Source organism: Diadema antillarum, unplaced genomic scaffold, assembly GCF_040938485.1.
Source record: "Diadema antillarum isolate AM-2024a unplaced genomic scaffold, OU_Dant_1.0 seq00000662_RagTag, whole genome shotgun sequence".
Classification (NCBI taxonomy): domain Eukaryota; kingdom Metazoa; phylum Echinodermata; class Echinoidea; order Diadematoida; family Diadematidae; genus Diadema; species Diadema antillarum.
The window spans coordinates 1,200,781-1,223,040 of record NW_027271574.1 but is presented as its reverse complement, the minus strand read 5'-3'; the positions used below and the strand labels follow the sequence as shown (position 1 = coordinate 1,223,040).

Genomic DNA, 22,260 nt, shown 5'->3' with positions numbered 1-22,260 from the left:
TATGCACAAGGCTTTGAGTTGCATTGATGTCAATAAATGTAGAGTGGACTCTTGTCATGAAGAACAATGATATCACCAACTCAAGGAATAAAAGTATACTTTCTTCCACAAACACAAGTTTTCATGAAATCTCCTGTTTTTCAAACCCTGGTTCAATGAAATTTTGTTATAACAAAAAGATTTCACACAGGACTTTGTTAAAACATGTCCACAAATGACATCCCTAAATCAAGCTGTATGGAATAGTGATGACCAAGGCCCATCAGACACATCGTCATAGCAACAAGATAATTCTCAGAAGCAAGCTGCATGAACATCCAGTGGTGGGATGAAACATCTTTCTGGAGTTGTCTCGTCATTGAGCCGACTCATGCTCCGGATGTCTGTAGTCACCAGCCTTCCATGGCGTAGCGCTCCGACCTGGATCCGCCCCACGAGCCCTGGTCCTGGGGGGAGAGGTCCTGGCCCAGGTGGACCTTGAGCTCTGTCATGCGGCGGGCAAGGGAGGTGATGATTTCGTGGAGGAGCTCCTTGCTCAGAAGACGCATCTTGGGATTTTGGGCCACCTGGGATGGAGGAAACAAATGCGATGAAATGGTGTCTTTTACCAAAGGTTGGTCTCGGCAGTGTTTGCACTTAATCTACCAATTCCACTGGCCCTGCATCAGCCAAGCAATCCCCCTTTGCCAGGGGCCTACTGTACTTGCACACCTGGGTCAAAGGAGATACTGTACTGTGACCACCACTCTGTCACAGGATGTACACACACTTGGCAAGAGTGGCTTCACTGGAAAACCCTCTCTGGTACACACTGATAGAGAGTTTGCAGCTCTTTCTACTCTGCAATGGTAACAGAAAACAGCAGATTACTTGAGCAATGAGATATGAATCTTTCCTGGGTGTACTTGATATAAACTCAGAGCATCCCCTACTGTGCAATAGTAACAGACAATCATGAAAAAATGACATGCAGAAACTTCAAAGCTGTCATATGTAACCTTGAAGAATACCCTCTCTTTTTCTCTCTCTGTATGTTTTTTGACAGCATATGATGACAATGTTTCGTTCAAGGATGACCTTTTACAGGGCACTGTCACTATTACAGCCCCAGCATGGCAAGTTACTCATGTTTACACCATGGTGAAGAGATATTGTACCATTTGTAAAGCACCCTGTTGAAGGATAAGCACAATGTTGCATTAGTCTGGACTCAAAACACAGAACTACTAATTCATCCAGGGCAGTCTCCATGGTAACAATAGCTCCCATGAACAAGAAAATGTTACAAGATTGCCTCTGAAATTGAGAAAGGCCATGAAGGGGGGGGGGGGAAGGGAACTGACTGACCTTTGGGAAGTTTCTGACGATGATCTCCAGGGCGTGGTCCTTCATGTCCTTGGCCCCAACCCGGTCAGCAGCGTCCAGGATCTGCACCACGTTCTGGACCGAGATGTTGACCTCTAGGTTCTCCTTGCAGAAGGCCTGGATGCGATTGTTGGTGAAACCAAAGAAGTCCGGGGCACAGAAGAGGTAACTGGGTGCGGCGGAAGAGACGGAGTTAAGGAGAGGAAATTTCTCACCCAAGGAGGAACTGTAGGACAAGCATTTCATGTATATGCAGCACTGTATATGCATTGTTTCTATTTTGATAGATTTAGGCGAACCAACCCATATCCACAAATTACCAACAAGCAAAAATATTGCCTCCCGTAAGACAAGTGTGTTGTGTATTGTCCCTCAGGTAGGAAATTGCTAATTTTCCTCTCAAAAAAATATAACACTTCATTCTCATTCCATCAATGTGGTTTTGGATCGTAAATGCAACCATTTGTGAAATTGTTAAGTTCTAATTCATGAAATATGTAAGCGTATGTGGTAGCAGAAAAGGTCAAGTATTCCACACAGCTTTTCTGAGTGCCATATCTAGTTCAAAATATTTACTGCTTCTACACAGCTCGACAGATAAATCAAGACATGTAGGCAACTTAATCAATAAATGATTACAATGACGTCTACAACAATGTTGACCGTAATGATATTCAGTGATGATGGACGTTACGATGATGGTGACACCGATAGTAATATTGACAAAGACTTCTGTTGCACACAATGCTCTGATTTGGAAAGCCAAAGGATACAGTGAATCTTCAGCTGGCATAGACACGGCACCATGGTAGATATATCTCAACAAGGAATCAAAAGCCTGCCTAGATGGAATGGTCTCTCCAATCGTCACCTGTTTGGTTAGAAAAAAAACAACCAAACATGCACATTTGATATTGATGGGATAAACAGCAAGTAAGACTCAACTGTCATCTGCACAACTCTTTATACTGTTTGCTGACTAAAAGGCAATGTTTACACTTGCAGTGAGATTTATTCAATGAACAAATAAAGATCTGAACAATATGAAGACATCTTAATTACTAGCATCACATGAATCCTGCAAGGGGGATAAGAATGTTAAAAGATTTTCACAAACACCACAAACAACAAACGCACTAAATAGACTAAAATCTAAATTGCTTTATGAGAACCAAAACAAATTTGATTCCATTCATACAGCCTCATTTATGATATTTACGTAGGGTGGCCTCTTAGGTTCTTTTCAGTTTGTGCCATAAGTACATTCTTACAGAGGATAGAAATACAATGCATACTCTAAAGGCCACCGCACACTACACGATCAGACTGGTCTTAAAGTCTTAAGCCAAGCTGGGTCTTAAGACCAGTCGTACGACCGCACAAAGCACACTATGACCCGACTGTAAAGCATGCGCAGTGCGCACTGTGTGCGCTTACATTTTACTGCATTGTGAATGGCTGAAAGCCTACGACCAGTCGTAGAAATTCAACATGTCAAATCTCTACGACTGGCGCCACGACCTAGTCGTACGACCAGAAAAGGGCAAGACTGTGTCGTCACACTTCTAGTCTTAACGTCTTAAGACCGGTGAATCGGGGCAAAATTGTGTAGTGTGCGGCAGGCTTAACATTACCAGGTAACCATTTCTACAAGTGTACAGGGGTACTGCATGAAAAACAGTCTGCCTACGATTGTACACAATACACAACAGTCACAATTAGAACATCCTACATGACTAAAGCAGTCAACATCATTATCCATAGTGGCATGGTGCTACCCATCGGAACCCTCGACCCACTCACATTGACGCAGTTGTTCTCCGGCATAAAGGACCTGAACATGGCTTCGAAGTAGGAGCTCCTCGCGGCCAGGATGGGCTTGTGGGCGGGGATGGGTGTGCCGTCCAGCATCAGGGTGATGCAGGAGTACTCCTTGCCCGTCTTGCTCTTTAGGAACACTTCCATGTCATGCTCCAGGGTTGTCATGGCTGAGGAGTGGTATGCAGAAGGGACATGCATCACATGACTGTTTTTGCACTGACAGATTCACCTTCCTCTTTGTGCTTATACAGTGGAGCCTTCTTATATAGAGGCAGGACATAACAAACACCCTGCCTCTTAAGATTAGGCGATTTTGCATGTCCCAGCTTTTTATATTTCTTTGTTGCTATACCCTGATATAGGGAAAATAACAAGGTAATTGTTATGATACTGGGGGTCATCATTTTAAAAAAAAAAAAAAATTCCCTGTATCAAAGAGGGAGCATCTCTCCCCTCTAAACATAGATAACTCCACTTTATAATAGTTGCTACAACTTTTACTTTAATTTGATACAAAGCAGAAATATACTGTAAATCTGCTGGCCCTTATTTTAAAAAGAAAAGAAAAAAATAATTGTACAGTCATGAAAATGACAAAAATATAAAAAAATTACACATACTCGAATTTACTACAAACAAAAAAGAGAAAACATATAAGTGATTCACTTTTACTTCCTAATGCATATTCGGGGCAAGCTATCTGCTTTAAACTCCCCTGTGTATGGTGAAAGGCCTCCTTAGCACTTAATTTCTAAGGGTGGGATTTCACGGAGCTCGCGAACGATTTGCGAAGGACGCGAATGACAAAATCCAACATTCGGAAAAGTTTTTCTCCAAATGTGTTCCGACAATGAAGCCGAAAGCTATTCTTGCGCAATTTGTGCTAAGTTTCCACGACGTATGTGCGAATGTCGTGTGTATCATTGCTAAAGTACAGCATGTTACTTACACGAAGAACACGCGACGGAAATGCCAACAACGAAAAATTTTCAATCATGGTAGAAAATGTACCCAAGGAGAGGTGGAAACTGTCTTGAGTTGAATTTTCTTTCCTTTCCTCTATTTCTCCTTTCTTTTTCTCTCATTTCTCTATCGTGTGCTTGCCTACATTTTTTACTTCCTACGACCTATCTCCACTAGTAAAGCATTTGATTTTTTTTTTGCAGTTCCTCCAACACATAATCTCTACAGTTCAAATGAAATTTTACATACTTTAGATTAATTTTAAGTGTATTCTGAGATTTTTGTGTGTGTATCAAACATTAAATAATTCTTTCTCTATGCTAGTCTTTAATTTCTTTTGTTATTATAGTTGTTGATAATTGTTTGAGGTTTAGATGTATGCTATGATGTTTTTTGTAGAAAACGTATAGGTCATACATCCCCCCAACGTGCGCTAAACAGTCGCGAGAATGTCTCAAAAGGTACGCGAACAGTTTGCGATTACGTCGTAACATGATCGGAAAAACTTCGCAGATTTCGCGTAACATACGCGAGACATTCTCCAAAGTTTCGGAGTCTGTTTTGGGTTTCACGAACATTTTGCGAACATCGCGCGTATCTTGCCAAGGTTTTGCGCATATGACGAGGCTTTAAAGACACTTTCGAGAACAATTCACAAGCAAATCACGACCAAGTGTGCAGAAAAGGTTCGCAAAAAATTTCAAACTTTTTTGAAATTCTCGCCGAAGTAAAAACGACATTCGCGAACAATTGACGACGCTTCCGAACCCTCACGCTGGTTTTGCGATCTTTTGCAGACTAAAATACGAATGCTGGATTTTGCCATTCGCTTCCTTCGCAAATCGTTTGCGTGCTCCGTGAAATCCCACCCTAAGTCTCACGACAATCAAGTTCTAAAACTCACAGGGCCTGTCAAACTCTGGCATCTTCTCATGCTGGTAGGGTCGTCCTGCTGCCAGCTGCCTCCGCCTCACCACCTCTACCATCAGGGGCTGGGCAAGCTGCTCAAACTCTTTACTCATTACGATGCCGTTATAATTACTCTCTTTCACCACAAAGTTCAGACAAAACTCCTGCAGATGAAAAATGAAAATAAAAAAGTAAACAAGACAGACAAAAAATGGTTATCAAGACAAACCTATCATTACATTGAGTCACTTAATATTCTTGCCCTTTTTTCCTTCTCTTTCATACAACAGTAACAATAGAATAAAGTTTGACACTAGATCCTTTGTCAAATTTCCCAAAGCTCAGAAAGCAAATTTCTTAAACAGTCAGGTATTAGAGCTGAAGTTAGAGTACAAAGTTTGTGCATCACACAAAATAATCATACATGCACAGATATATGCATGTGTGCAAGCGTGTTGTAAATGTTTTAGTGTGTGCACATCTAATCCATCCAATCTGACAGGAACATTCTCCTTTTCATGATTTTCAACTTGATATATTGTAAGTAAGGAGAACTCAAATCGTTTTAAAACTTTGAGCAATTTCAAGGAAGTGAACATACACACTTAACTGTCAACTGAATCATCCTAACATCATCTCAATATGATGAGAAGGCAACATGAACCTGATCTCACCTTGATAAAATCCAGCTGCAGTCTGTCTGAATACTGAAGGACTTGCAGGACATTGCAGTGACCGATGGAGACCCAGAGAAAGTGGACACACATGTACTCCAGCTTCCGCAGAGAAAACTGCGAATGGGGAAAGTGATGGTGACGTCTATCAATGTATTGGCTGATTCTTGGTTCACACGTACACGTATATCATGATAAATTGTAACAATTGTTTAACAGTCATCAAATCACATAAAATCAGTCAAACTTTTAACAGAAAACTAAAATTTGCTGGGAAAAGAGTAGATGTGAGTAAAAAATAATGTATGCATGATGCAGTTTTGGGCAGCATCAATAAACTCTGAAGATAGAGCAATATGCATCATATTCACACAGATGTATCAACTGAATTGTTGCTTTTTGTACAGAGCACCAGCACTATAGAGATTTGAGGATAATAAAAACTCAAACTGATGTACTGCTACGATTCAATATGAATCAAAGATCACTTTACAACAAAATTTTGTTTGTGAAGGAAAGACAAATCAAAATCCTACCTGCACTGATAACCTGTAGACATCCATGAGAAGCAAAAGGAAATCTGTATTCCTGTCATCAAAACCTGAAGGAAACAAATCACACCAAAGTTTACACATTGCAAACTCATTGACAAAGAATATGACAAAGGCTAAGCAAACAAACCGCTTCATATCAACACAACAGACAGATGTGACAATATCAGCATTTATCTAAATAGCTGGAGCATTTTATAATAATACAGACAGGATAAAATGCATTTGCATGTTCCATAGTACCTTGCAGCTTGCGGTCCACTTTGTCTGTGTAGAGGAACCAGAGCAGGACCTCGAAGGCTTCTGGTCTGGCGTCAGGGACCACAACCTGGGCTATGTAGGCTGGTCTCTTCTTGGCACTGGCTGCTCCTTTGCTGGCTTCACTCTCCTGGTCTGCTGGGCTCTGTGGTGGGAATGGAACGGGAGAAGAGATGATCCTGAGTAAGATATTTCACAGGCAGACCATGATGAAGGGAGAATGGGATGCATTAAGGTGACTGGGATGAAGGGAGAATGGGATGAACAGAAAGTGGGATGATAGGAGAAGGGGGATGAAGGGAGAATGATAGAGTAGATGGATGAACCAAAAATTGGTGAGGGGAGAATGGGTGAAGGGAGAAAGGAATGAGAATGGTAGGAAGAAAGAAGCGTTGAATGAATGGAGGGGGGATGAAGGGAAAAATGGGATGAAGGAGAATGGGGATGAATGGGAAATGAATGAAGGGAGAATGGGATGAAGAAAGGTGGGATGGAGGAAGATGGGATGAAGGAAGATGGGCTGAAGGGGAAAATGGGATAAAGGTGAATGAGGTAAGGAAAGGTGGGCTGAAAGGAGATGAGATGAAGGGAAAATTGGATGAAGAGAGATGGGAAGAAGGAGAGTGGATGACGGGAGTCGAGGGGGATGAAGGAGAGTGGGATGAAGGAGACCAGGATGAAGAGAGATGGGGTGAAGAGTGAATAGGATTAAGGGTGACTGGGATGAAGGGGAACGAATGCATGGAGAATGGGATGAAGAGAAAATGAGTGAAGAGAGAATGGGCAGAAGGACAATGGGATGAAAGGAGACTGGATGAAAGGAGATTGGGAGAAGGGAAACTGGATGAAATGTGAATGGATGAAGGGAGAATTGGATGCAAGGAGAATGGGTAAAGAAAGAGTGGGTGAAGGGAGAATGAGTGAAGGGAGAATGGGATGAAAGGAGAATGGGGATGTGAGGACACCATTGAGCATTACCTGCACAGGGGCTTGGTCTGTGTGGAGCTGTGGCTGCTGTTGCTGTTGCTGCTGTTGCTGCTGTTGCTGCTGCTGCTGCTGCTGCTGCTGCTGCTGTGGTTGCTGGCGTTCCCTGGCCTGCTCTATCTTGGCCTTGAGATGTTGGCAGCGGGCTGCAATGATAGCAGCATGGGCCGGGATGCTGACAGCATTCTGTTCAGGGTAGGTAGGAGGAAGGAGAAAGGCAGATAGGCAAAGGTATGGCAATAAGAATGTTTTGGAGTCTATACTTTCCAGCTATTCAATTCAAGCTTACAGATAAAACATTAGCCAAACATTGCTAAACACCTATTTGGGAATATCAATAGCACTTGAGCAAGAATCGCTCAACAGATTTCTTGATTAATGATAGATTCTCAGTCTTCAGAGGAAGTTCTGACAACACATTGTAATATCTGTTTGGTGACAACTGTCATCTACACATGCCAACATGAACTCTTTAATCATCATAACAACATATTTTGTTAGTCTATCCTGTAAACACACAAACATCTGGTCTTAAAAACAGATCCTTCACATCATCAGCTCCCACACTTTGGAATCCATTACCCCTTACAATAGGAAGTTCATCTTCTTGTGATTCCTTCAAGAAGACTCTGAAAACCTGTACCTGATAAGGCATTAACCCGTTGAGGACGAATTGATTTTGCTACAACACGTATTTCCCATAGACACTTGCCCGAGTATACTAGGGACTCGTCCTCAACGGGTTAATGATTGTATATTTTATGTCACGTGCATAGAAAATCATCGATAATTATTAAGCGGTTCATGAATATGAACTATCTTTATCATAATCATTATCAGTCAAAAACCATTGTAGGATCGCAGGTTCCAATCTCAGCTAATGTGCTATCATGACGCTTTTACATTAACTCTGCTACAGCTCACTGACAGTGTGCCACATAAACATAACAACCAGCATCATGACTCAACAGGACTAGTTTGGCAAATCACATATTCATCCATTCACGTAAAAAAAAATTAAGAGGTTTCACCTCTCCCACAATGAACTCGACATCGGTCAGCTGTCTACCGATGAGGAGCTTCCCAAAGTCGTCCTTCAAGGTGCATTGTGGGTAGGAGGAGAACTGGAAGCGGTACATCTCGGCGCTCCTGACGTTGTTGTCCACGGTGCCACCAAAGATGAGCATGGCGTCCTCTATGACTGCAGCGGCATGGAAGAGTCTTCCAGAGGGACACTGTTGAAGAAGATGGAAAGCACCTTCTACTATAAACTTGGGTGTTTAAATGTGGTCCTTAAATAGGACATCAATAGTAACTGCTTGTTTTACATACTGTGTATGATGCAGTGACCACAATGTTATCTCATTTACAACATCTTACATACTTCTGTTCAGCTTTTGGGCTACATTGTCTGCAGCTGTGAGTGTGTTTTTGCTTGTTTGTTTGTTTGTTTGTTTGTTTAAGAGGTTATTTGTTTGTTGGTGTGTTTCCTTTTGTTTCTATTTGCTTTTTCTTGCATATTGTGTGCCTGCACATTGCAATATTCCAGAAGAAGAAGAAATGGGTTGGCAAAGTAGGGACATCTAAATTTGAAAGTATGTATCATAGCATTGTTTCCCTCCAATGAAAAAAAAAAAATGAACAAGCTTACGTAACACCAATGCATGCTTAACACAAATCAATTCCATGAAATACAATGTTCTGGAACAGTGTCACCATATCAGTGATGTTTAACATCCCATCTACTCACATGGCTATCTGGAGATGGTTTGATGACACTCCACGTACCGTCATCGATGTCATAGCTGCAATCAATCAGAAAAGAGTTCAGAAGCATGATACTGTATGAGTTGAAATTTTCGCGGTGGTGTTATTTTCGCAAATTTCGCGATTCGCCTTTGAACCGCAAAAATAACAACACATGAAAATAACAATGTGCGAATAACTAAGTTCAGTTAGAGCCTCGCAACCGCGAAATTAACACCACGCGAAAATGTTCTCCAAGTAGCAATTCGCGAAAATATCTGTACGCAAAAATTTCAGCTCGTACAGTACTAGAATCCAACACCCAGTCTGAATGGCTACACATATACTTGTACACATAATTCATCCCAAAGTACTGTTAAAATGGAAAGATTTGTGGTGTGGAAATTTACATTTCACACAACCAGAAGCTAGTGCGAAAATAAAAGTATGCAAATGTTTGCATGCCATATGTTCTAGTAAAATAAATGTCCTGAATCTGTTGAATCAAAAACACTTGAAATTCATCTTACTCAGCTGAGCGCAAAAAATTACTCACACAAAAATATCAACTTTTACAGTATATACTGGTATGACATCAAATGACATTACAAGAAGAGCTTATCATAATATACTTATGAAATAGCATAGTGAGGTATTCCTCAGTGCATGGGCAGTGAGAGGTTGCTATGAGGAATTCTTACCAGTGTAGCTCATTGGGGAGAGTGTTGTCGGCCGCTCCTCCAAAGACGTAGAGATGCCGGTCATGTGACACCATGATGTGGCCGTACCGTCGCTGGGGTGGGGGTGGGGTGCCTTTCAAGATGTGATCGGATGGTATCTTGCGCCACCTGGTAAGGGAACGGAAGACACCAAGGATATCTAGTTGCATCTACTTGTAGAACCTGATACAGACATAGATTTTGTATCAGACCATTTTTGAACAAATGTGGGAAGAATCATGGTGCAAAGATGGTCTCTCGATAACAATTAACATGCTTAAAGGGCTCGTACAGTTTTGGTTGAGACCTAACTTCAGGTTTTTAACATTTTTGGGTGAGATAATGAGAAACCTCTTACGAAATATGAAAGAGCATGTAATTCCAAGAGGAATTCAACGTTTATTTGACAAAAATTGGTTATGAAATGGTCGAGATACCCAAAACAGGGCAATACTAATAAAATGTGGGACCCCCACTTTATTACAATCGCTTTGTTTTACTTTGTTTTTGGATGTCTCAGCCATTCCGAAACCGATTTTCATCAAATAAACGTTGAATTTCTCTTAGAATGGCATGCTCTGTACCATTTCATAAGTGGTTTCTTGGTATCTCGCCAAACGTTAAAAGCCAAATCCTCAGCTCCACCAATACTGTACCATCCCTTTAAAACTGAATAAAAGCACAGTGACATCACACAATATTGGTACGGTGAATTTGTTACACATAAAAATCATTGCGACTTGGCTTGTAAACTGGATGAATCACAGAGTTCTCTGTCAAAGCATCAGTGCACACGGACAAGCAAAACTAATTTAGAATCATTCTGAGAAAATTTTCATAACCTCATACCCACCAACATCAGCAAAGTATAAAGTATGGCTCTCTCTAACACAGTCATAAACATATTTTGACAAGTTAGAAAATATCACTTTCACAGATTTCATTGTCATATCACTTGCCAGCCTTATGACATACGCAATGTGAGATGTTTTACAACAAGCAATGAAAAGTCAACATAAAAAAGTGATTTGATTTTTGACATCTGACACACTGACAAACTCCACATAACAGAAATATACTACCTCCTCTCCTTGAAGAAGAACTGGTAGAGGTCATTTGTGATCTTGGCCCCACTCTGTCCCGAGAACACAAACATGCTGTCCCGGGACACCGCCACGGGAAAATTACAGCAGGTTGGGGGATGGTCACCTGTTTGCTGTACCTGCAGAGGGTTACAGAAGAAAGAAGATTTGGCATGTTTTTAGTAGCTTCAAAATTTTCATTACCTCTTAGGATTGCAATCACAGGCAATTTGTCAGAGCAGAAGTCACAGCATTTATTTACAGTGTTATACACACACAGCACATGGCACCCTGTTCCATTATACTGCTTGCTTTTTTTTTTTTTTTGCATGTCGTATTGGTCATTAGATATCAAAACTTGTCCTTACTGTTTCTTTTTAAAATGAATGGCCATACAAGAGCAAGATATGTATTGTAGTTCCAGCAAGCAAACAAAGAAATTCATATATGTGAAATATCCCAGTGAATATCCACATGTTGCAACTTTGAAACCAGTCACTCCTGGTGAAGACATAACATGGAAAAAATGAAAAGAATAAATTCACAAGATTTTTAGGAAAAAAATGGATTTATATACTACACGGTATCCAAGCTTGGTCCATTTCATCTAGGCTAGCATCTGAGTATACTGATATTGGAAACATAAAACCATGTATACCAATCATTGACAATTAATTCCAGATATCTTGCATAAGCTATATAAAACAATTCATTGGACACTAGGATATTCATTTAGCTCCCACCCACACCCAAAATCAAGTTGTTGATTATTCTGAAAGAAAAGATGGTCTGCATGTTATCAAGTCATCTAACGTGGTGATAAGATATAAGATGGCAATCTACATCATACAACCCTTGCACAGAAATAGTCAGTCCTAGATATAAACACATTCACAAGATGCTATCCTTAAGCTATGTTATTGCAAAAGTCTTTCATGACTGCTCTATATGAAGCCATGTTTTGTTTTCAGAAAACTCTTCCAGAAAGAAATGAAATCCAGCTTATATTACAAAACCTCAATTTTTCTTTCTTTGCAAACAAATTAAAAAAAAGAATAAATAACATGAAGTAAAAAAAAAATGTTGTGGAGAATCAAGTCAGCATCTTTGTGATGTGAGCACAACACCTTCAGTGAAGCAACCAAAGGAAATAGATGTTGGGTGCCACAATGGCATTAAACAGGTCTGAATATCATCTGCTTGGTGGGCAACTCGATCAAACTTCCATTCTGTACAGTTGCTACAGATTTACAGCTAAATCTTTGGAATCAATTATCATCAGCACTGTACATACAGGCACATCCACACTGCCTGCCGGGCACATCACAAGACCAGAAAATTTGAACTATGAACTGAAAAGATGTCAAATAACTCAATTCTGTGATCAACTCATCTCCAGTGGACTTGCATTGGTACAGACTGACCGATAACGCAGGTTATGATTCATAAAGGATGAATAAACACAGAGTGTAACCAGAACTCCAAACTGTGTCACAGTGATAAATGCAGAGCAGGAAATGAGAATAAAATGTTTGCCCTTGCCTGTTATTTCTGCGTATAATCGAGCCGCGGGGCAGGAAGTCAACACGGCAACAGAACACTCGTAATCCTCAGTTTTCCTCTACATTGTACGCCTTTTTTTCAGTTAATTATCAGAGTTCAGTCCTGTGTCACATTATCAGAACAAATATGTAGGACTCTGGTGACAGATATGTCTGGTTGCTACAAGAATTCAAGACCTACATCAACATCCGTGGGTTACTTTTGGCATCAGTTATGATGATACCTTATATTTCAATAAGCTAAGAGCAGAGAGCTATTTCACATTTAACATGTTTACACTGAAATGCAAAAAAAAAAAAAAAAACTTTGATGATATTGGACAGTACAAAAACACTTGTGACAAATGAAAATTAAAAAAAAATATTTGTTGGATTTAGAAAAAAAAGGTGCAGTAAAATACACTGTTCATGTATGTTGAAGCACTGTGCCAATTTTACTATTGATAACAGCTTTAATATTAAAAACAGATGGAAAATGAGAAAACAGGTATCAAAAAGATGAAGAGAGAAGTAGAATATGATAAAAAGAGGACATGAGGGAGATACAGGCTGGAAGAAAAAGAGAAAGAGAGAGAGAGAGAAGGAGAGAAAGAACAGGGGCAGAAAAAGGACAAAATGCTCATGATGTTAAGGAGGAAGAAAAGAAAAGAAAAGAAAAAAAGTGCCATGAAATGTCGGATTTCAGCACCTAGCTGAGAATGGGCCTCGGGGGACCAGCATCATGAAGGAAATTATTGATAACCTGTTTGAGTCGGGATGAAGAGATATGATCTGGCGGTGGGGGAAATGTGGGATGGAAGGTACCAGTCTCCGCCCCTTTTATTGTCCATTTCCCTCTCAATGAAGGGGATCTTTTCTCTGCTTTTCTGGTCCCCAAGTGTGTGTGTGTGGGGGGGGGGGGGAGGGGTGGGGTCAGAGGGAGGAAGAAGGTAGACTAGAACAGGCTGATCAAAAGCACCTGTCCTCACACACACACACACACACACATATAAAAAAATGATTGATTTCCTCTTGTCCATTTCATTTGTCAATTTCATAAACCCAGGGGTGGTAGCTGAGCTTCCCCCCCCCCCAAAAAAAAAAAAGACCATACAAAAAAATAAACCCAGCAACGTAGTAACCAAAATATATGCAAGGCAAAAAAAAAGGAAACAAGAGAAAAGTAATAATAATGATAGTAAAAAAATAACGGAGTAAGAAAAATGTCTTCCAACTGATTTTCCCCAAGAGAAAGTTCCAAAGTCATGCTCCCAGTTATTGATATTCAGGGAGGATTTGTTGATAAACAAGACATTAGCATGCACACCTGTGTGTAGATTTCTAGCCCATTTTTTCTTTTTTTTCTTTTAGTGACAAGTGAGTTGAAAGTCATCAAGCCACTTGTGTTTATCTGTATCTTGCCTACTTGCCTACACTCATTCATTCATGGACACCTGTGGCTGTGCATATTTCATATAACACAACAAACTGATTACGTTTTGAAAACGCAGAGAAAAGCTCACAAGAACAATTAATCAAAATATTTCATCATGACTCTACAGACATTGACTGGTCTGATGAAATGTCAAAGCCCTGGGGGGGGGGGGGGGGGGGGGGGGGGGGGGGTGTTTCCCAAAGAATTCAAGTTGAACTTAAATTTTAAGATCAACTTGAAATTATGGTAGGCTGTGTGTAACTTCAATAATATTGTAACTTTCATATAGGAATGAAGATTTTGGAGACTTTTTAACACAGGCATTAATTAACAAAATAAAGTAAGGGACAAAGGAATTGTCTGTAAATCTTAATAACAATTTGAAGTGGATTCTGAAAACATTAGATAAAACTGAAAAGAGAAACCGATGGCATGTACTACCATAATTTTAAGTCAATCTTAACTTGTAAGTTCCACTTAAATTCTTCTTGAAACATCCCCCCTCCCCCCCCCCCAGGTATCGAATGAAAGCACATTTTTGCCAACTTGGCATCACGCATACAAAAGGTGCGATTCCGAATCTCCAGCGTACAAAATCACAAAATTGGCAACACGGAGAGAGTTCTACGAATCTTTGCTTCAGATCCTCACAAACTTGGCATGTCCAATCACACTGACCCTGCTTGCATTGATGTGAGAAAATGACGGAAAAACCAAAATGACTATCACATCCTCCTCAGATCCAAATATCAATAAACAATTTCTGTGGCATTCACCCTGCTTGGAGCCTTGCCTACGTGTGTGTAGACACACTGAGAGCTTCTAGTCAACATTTTTCTTTTATTGAATGCATCTTAGGGGCTTCAACCGCATCATGATTTCTCTTAATAATAGTCATCACTAAAAAAGTAACTGTGACAACACAAACATAATCACATGACATTCCCTTGCCCCTCCCCCTTCAAAAAACAAAAACAAACAAAAAATAAGCAAAACAAAACAAACCAAACTACAAAACAAACCAGTACAAAACAAATGTAATCAAAATGTCTGAAAATGTATCACTGGCATTTGACTATCTGAAAACAATTGGACCACCCCCCCCCCCCCCCCATATTAAAAAGTATTTCCCAATCTATCAAATGTCTTGCAATTATCATTATCATTTTTTTTTTAATAGAAATTTAACTTCATGTTTGGGAAATTTAAAAAATCGAAACTAACACACAGGTCATTATCATTATTAATTTTTTAAGAAGATGAGTGGATTTTGACTGTTTAATAGCTGTCTATCACAAGTGTATTTCTTCACTTGGATACAACAATTTTGGTGTATGACTGCTTGGATTAATGATTATGATTATTGCATCTTGATTACTTATTCATGTCATTATTGTTTATCACTGGTGTTATCACTGGCATGGCCGATCAATACTCAATATTACAATCATTACTCTCTTCAAATTAAAAATGCCATCTATATGATTAACTTTGGGGATCCTGCTATGATCCTGTGTCAATTCAAAGAAGTCATGAGAATAGACAGAAATTGTTCACATAGGCTACAGGGCATTAGGGTGGTATGGGGCCATGGCAACTCAAAGAGACCTTTGATGGAGTCTGCAAAAATTATTCATTACAGAATTTGTCTTTGCTATTTGCCCAATATCTTGCTTGAATACGACTACATCTTTTTTTTCTTACTTAAATTAAAGGGTGCCTTGATTTTGTGAATAGAGCAACATGCTCAACTAGTATTCGGGGAAACATTCAATTAATGCAACCAGGGGTCTGGGCTTCCTAAACCGCCTCCACTCCACCCCTCTGCATTTCACTCGCATCCTCCTCCTCTCTTGGACCTGACAGATACCACCTCCCCGAGGACAAGACATTCTCTCCACCTCGAGGCAACTTGTGGCAAAGTCTTTTCACCACCAGCACATTGAGGTTTTTGAGCAAAGAATGCAGCCCATGTGTACATCTCAGTGCAGACAGTCTCATCAAAGAAACAACCGTAGGGTTGTTTATGGGCACCTCGCACAGCTCAGAGTATATCTAATCACAATATTCGATTGTTGTACACTGTACCATATACCACATAGACCAGGTGGGATTCCAGACATAGAAAATATTTTGTACACTGTTTCATAGGGACATAGTTCTATGGCTGTTCAAGAACACTGTTTCTCAAATTGCTAAACATGTCTTGATACAGAAAATGGCCCATAAACTATACGCCATAGTCTTGTTTTTCACAAAATGGGACTTCCCGATGATTTCATGACTGATTAAACACGGGATCGTAGAGTAGCGTATTATCACGCACCTTGTCCATGTACTGTGCACTGCATTCCAGGTATATGTACGCGTGCACATCGTATTCATATCGGGATCAGAGTTGATATTTTTGTATGTTCTTCAATTCATGAATAGCATCTGACCAGCGATATTCGTGAAATATATGCCGTATATAGTACTCATATATTCATGATTAATCATCCCAGCTGGGGAGAAAAGCGGCAATCAAATCATCCTACTGCTGCATGAGCTGAATTGATGACAGAAAAGTCTTCAATTGATTCCTCTGTGTATTTAAGTACCTCATAATCCTCCTTCAACCAGGCCTGTATCTTATCTCTGCAGTCTAAACCCAGTCATGGCCTGAAAGATGTCTCTTCCCAAAGGGTGATGCACCCTATTTCTGTATTGGGTAACGAGTGACATGTCATTCCACCCCCACGCATGTCAGAGCTTTTTTTGATAATTTGATGGGAAAATTTATAGTTTATTTCAGGGATGGCTTGGACAGGATATGCAATGATATGGAATGATTATACAAAGAATAAGGCACGGCGTGGGACTTTAAACGGATCTTGACGGATTGCAAATCAAGATGACCAATCCTCAAAGTGACCAGGCACCCCCAATGACGGTATTCGATGCAGGGTTCCTGGCTGGTGATAACGTCATCTTGACATGATTGTGTAAACATTCCCATGGATCCTTCAGGAAATTTAAGTTACCACGAAATGTAGGGAATTACTGGTGGGAAAATAGTCATCTACATTCCACCACACAACCTATTTCCCACTTGATTACATTTTGTCCTTAAGATTGAAACCAAAATCTCAGCCTGAAAGCAATAGATGCCCCCCCCCCCCCAATTCCCATCCTGACAGACCTACAAGTTGTAGCATTTCTTGTTCTGTACATGCCAGCCCCAGATGAAACTGGTTTCCATCCCAAAGGGGCTGACATTGAGGCACCTGCTACACTCTTATACCCCTTTCAGACTAGGCGATATTCAAAGGGTACAACTGGGTGCACCACTCACTAATTTTCTGAGTTCAGGAATCTCTCTCTGGTTCAACTCCTGTTGCAACATTGATGTATAACTGATGCAAATTTGAACCCCACAGTTACCCTCTTTATCACCATGGTGTCTCTCAATTGCTCAATAGTAAATCAGCAGGAGAACATTCTGGACAGCTCTCCCTTGCAGACTTGAAACACCAATGAATTCTCACGAGTTGCCCAGAAGTGCACCACTGTTGCTGATGAGGTGAAATGCCCACATCTAGCTACTCGGAGCTACTAGTAGCTAGTGTTTGGGATCTACATTTTTTACATTGGTAAATTTCATGACAGGAATCAGCCACCTTTGGGTCTAAAAAAGTAGGTGGAGTATTTCATCACCAATGACAAGCAGGTTTCCCTGGTTGAATCACTGTAAGGCCAATAGGTAGAGTCCATCAGACAGGGGTGTCAGTCAGGATGCTATGCCTGAAGAAAGGACGGTACTATTCGTGCCAAACATTGCTACCCGATGGGGTGCCAAGTGTGCCCCCTTCCAACATCGCCTCTGGGCTTTAAACCTTGCACCCCTATTAGAGAATGAAGTCCTCTGTTTCTCCTTTTAGTGTCTCTCCGGGAATGCTGCCAGGTTGTGACATTCAACGGGTCAAGACTAGAGACTAAACGAGTTAGTCCATCATTACAGAAACAGGTGTCTTGGATTCTCAACATACATTGTAACTGTGTCTTCATCAACTTCTCGAGTTAGTTAAATCCACACACATTCTGGTTTATTATCACACATAGAACCTCACTTTTCTTTTCTTGATTTTTTTTATGCAGAATGTAAAAACAACTGTACACTATCAAAATCTTGTAGAAATGGATAGGGTAAACTTATTCTTAAAATGTGCAAATACTGGCATTTGATGTGAGAAAATCAGAACTTGGTCTGTTTTGAATTAAAACACAGTTGCACAGAAAAATGTCCTTGAAACATCAAAAAGGTATCAATAGTTTCATAAGACAACCATTACAATCCTGCTAGAAGTAGAACCAACATCTCATTTCATATTTTGGACGACTGAAAATACCTGAGATTTGCTCAGATCTTTTTCGTCATCACTATGCCATCATGTATATCACATGTGAATCATAAGCACACATAAAAAGCAACTATAAAAAAGCAAACTGATATATAACAACAATCAAAAGCTAATATAAATCCTCATTCATGATCTACTCTGGGTGGCCTGCAATGTAATGCTTAAAACTGGGAGCATGCCCATAGAGCTTTCACACTGACAGATAACTCATATCTGAGCATGTCTAATGCTAATCAACTTTTTTTTCTTTCTGTAAAGTCTGAATGATGATGACGGTGATGATGATGAAACAGCATTTATGTAGCGCCATTTATCTGTAGAAACATTCAAAGGCGCCCAGCTCCCACAAAGTGTCACACATCATTCACAAAGTTGCTGGAAAAGATAAGTCTTCAGTTCAGACTTGAAGGTATTGAGGCTGTTGCAATTCCGAAGCTGGACTGGTAGAGAGTTCCACAGACGTGGCGCAACAGAAGAGAAGGCTCTATCCCCATACATTTTTAGGTGGGTATTGGGAACATGGAGAGTCAGTCTGGTATAACATAGTCCTGGTCGTGCAGACTTAAATTGTTTTTGGACAATCATGGTCAGAACACATTTTCCAATCAAGTTTTGCTCAATTCTGGGTGCACTTAATGCAATCAAAACGGTTTGATCCCTACAATGATCAAGGAGGTGGATCCTAGCTTGACCTTGTATTCACTTCCACCATAGTACAGTGCTTGCGCGCACAAATGTACATTCTTGCACGTAAGTGTTTCTAAAGTTGAGTGTTTAAGTGACAGGCCATGTTGGTTGTGACACAGCTGTAGCATGGAATGTTGCTTGCGGCTACCATAAGCGGAGAACGGTAAGATTTATTTCAGCATCGGAACACTCTACAACAGGTTTAGAAACGTGTGTGAAAACTCCAGGGTCATTTCCAGTGTTGAATCCCAAACTCACAATAGTGATTCACAGAAGAGTCCAAGTGGGTGTAGACTGTCTTGAAGTATGGGCTAACTACCAAATCCCATCAAATGTCAACGGTAACAACATATTCAAGCTTTATGGTATGGGTCTAGGAAATTGGATAAACATGCAGGAAAATTGGCCGTCGCATGCTACTTACATAGAGGCTTATCTTCTTTGATACTGTTGTCCCTAGCGAGATGGCATACATGACAGAATGTGACATAATACTGGGGAAATTTCTTGGTTTGACATAATGCTGCAGGTGATCGTTTTTTGCAGGGATGGGAGTGTTTAATGTTTAAGAATGCATTGTGAAAGGAACATTGAGACAATGAACTCAATGGTAGTAACTCTTTGTAATTTCAAATTAATAGTCTGCATCTGTGCTCCTTTTAAGGACAATGTGCATTGCAATTATCCAATTAAGGTTGTACGACCCATGTCAAGCCTTCACCCCCCCCCCTCCCCGCAAACTTAATTCAAAACCTGCCTTGCATGAACATTTTCTCCCTACCTATTGGTACCCCACTGGTGATTTTAGACGGGAGCTTGACCAACTGGCATTTCCTGAAGAACAAGACACAAAACTTGAGGCACTTTTAGTCCTAATGAACTACAGCCTTTAAATGGCATGAATGTAACTACCATTACTTTTATTTTGTGTATTTCAGTGCCATCACTTACTACAGAACCTTATTCCTGTATTGGCATTGCTTTGATGAAAAAGAAGAAGAGTTGGGAGAAGAGGAAGAAGAAGGAGGAGGAGGAGGAGGAGGAAATGAAGAAGGACAAAGAGAAGCAGAAAGAAGAAAAAACATGAACTTGAACTCTTTACATGTTGTAGTACATGAAGCCACTTCAAGAACAATAGAAACAACATTATTAATAAATACCCTAGATCATCTCCTTTACATGACTTCTCCATACCCCGCCTCCCCATCTCTCCCTCCCCCCTTCCCTCCTATCTCTCAAATGTTTCAACCCTTTCATCTGGTCTCCAGTTTGAACCTCACCGGGCTCGACAGATTGGCATTCCCCCGAGGAGGACATGCATGCAATATCCTGCGTTTGACCCCAGCGCAGTTATTACACCTGAGACACATCCACCTGATGATATCTCTTGAACTTGGGGCGAGAGAAATCGAGGGGGAGGAGGGGAGGGGGGAATTCAAAAGGAAGCACATATCTGGGACAGTAGACGTCTACTACCACTTGACATTTACCATTGATTGGTTGGGCAAAGGCAGTAGATAATGTGGAATGATTGACTGGACGCAAATGTGTGGAATGTACTGGGACAGCATTTTGCTGTACGTCCTACGTCAGAGACAATCAGAGTCAAAAAGTTGAAGAGTTCTATCACCTTTCAAAGTATCAGTGAAAAGTTGCGATGCTTTGCATTCCATTCGTCATGACTGCCCAGTGGAAAGGATGTTGGGGGAAGATTCTGTCTCATGACCCAGGTGCAGCTTGATGATCTATTCTACAAGTCTCTTTGAAGATTAGCCCCATTCCCCAGTGGGAAATAAAGAGTTGAATTTTATGCAGAACTTTTTGCCAGAAGAAAAGATGTACATCTGGAAGAAATATAAAGTCAGACCAAAAGTAAGAGGTTGCCCATGAATTTGAAAGTTGACAATGTTCTGCATTTTTATCTTTTTTTTTTCTTTATGTATTTCATTTTCAAAATATCGCATGTGAATTTATACATAATAGCCATATAATTTTTAATCCTCAATTAGATATCTTTTCCTCCATGCACTGTGAAAACCTACGCCAAAAGCAAGTATTAACCCGTCGAGGACGAGTCCCGAGTATACTCGGGCAGGGGTCTATGGGAAATGCGTGTTGTAGCAAAATCAGTCCATCCTCAATGGGTTAAAACAAACTCAAAGTAAAACAATATGCTGGAAACAGAAAGCTCTCTACTGGATCCTCATCGTTCATGAACTTTATCCTTCACACGATAACTTACAGCAAGTGCAGCATCGCTTGCACTCAACAATGACTTTGCTTTTCTTGTTCTCTTTTCAAGCATACAAGCTTCAGGGGCTGGTTGTCTGGGTCCCATCAGAATAATCCCCAAGTCACTGCTGGAGCAGTTTCAACATGATATGCCTCCCTCCCATTCTCTTTACAGCCGCGGTCACACTGGAGAAAGATCGCAAAGTTCAAGATCACAAAGTCTTTGCGATCTTTGGTCATCAATCTACACAGGCAGCCAAACTTCTTGATCTTTATCCCGTTGAGGATGGGCTGATTCTGCTACAACAGGCATTTCCCATAGACCCATGCCTGAGTATACTCAGGACTCGTCCTCAACTGTTTAAAGCCTTACAATCGTGGCGAGTGGTTTGTGCGGCACGAAGACGAACGCAACACGCTGCCTCCCCCATTCTGTACCAAATGTAGTGACACCGAATGAGAATAGCGCTGACTCTGAGTCAGCGAACAACACTTTAGACTACAAATCTCCTGACGCAAAATGGCTGCCCGAGCCACAAAAGCTTCCGAATGGACACACACTCTCAGTGCGCATGCACATGAAGAGAGGCCAAAAGAGCCACGCGTCTTCTGGCCTCTCTCCTCCAATCACCGCAGCTCGCGGTCACAATGTTTGTGTATGATGCGTACACACACATGCGTCTCACTGGCAACATTGTCCCACACGTTTATGTATGGATATAGCACCGAGTCTGGCATTGCGCAATTGCATGCACAAACTTTGGTCGTTCGGGAGATTACGAAATAACGCACCATTAGGGGTGACGATCATCCGACTTGTTCTCGGAGTTTGGGTCACTGGTGCTCGTGCACAAGAAAGAAGAAAGAGCGCACCGTCTGACAGCTTGTGACTG

The 22,260-nt window shown here is 40.8% G+C and overlaps 1 protein-coding gene across 1 annotated transcript in view; it reads right to left on the bottom strand.

Annotated features, from left to right (window-relative positions):
- Window positions 1-389: 389 nt before the first annotated feature.
- Window positions 390-22,260, bottom strand: part of LOC139736707 (leucine-zipper-like transcriptional regulator 1) — a 43,992-nt gene continuing 22,121 nt past the window's right edge. Inside the window, exons 8-20 of the mRNA XM_071647456.1 lie at window positions 11,073-11,212; window positions 9,973-10,119; window positions 9,276-9,330; window positions 8,557-8,760; window positions 7,593-7,711; window positions 6,527-6,684; window positions 6,269-6,333; window positions 5,733-5,849; window positions 5,054-5,222; window positions 3,169-3,353; window positions 2,139-2,236; window positions 1,348-1,534; window positions 390-566 (exon numbers count right to left, since the gene is read on the bottom strand). Coding sequence (XP_071503557.1) covers window positions 390-566; window positions 1,348-1,534; window positions 2,139-2,236; window positions 3,169-3,353; window positions 5,054-5,222; window positions 5,733-5,849; window positions 6,269-6,333; window positions 6,527-6,684; window positions 7,593-7,711; window positions 8,557-8,760; window positions 9,276-9,330; window positions 9,973-10,119; window positions 11,073-11,212 — 1,821 coding nt within the window. The remainder of the gene's footprint in view (window positions 567-1,347; window positions 1,535-2,138; window positions 2,237-3,168; window positions 3,354-5,053; window positions 5,223-5,732; window positions 5,850-6,268; window positions 6,334-6,526; window positions 6,685-7,592; window positions 7,712-8,556; window positions 8,761-9,275; window positions 9,331-9,972; window positions 10,120-11,072; window positions 11,213-22,260) is intronic.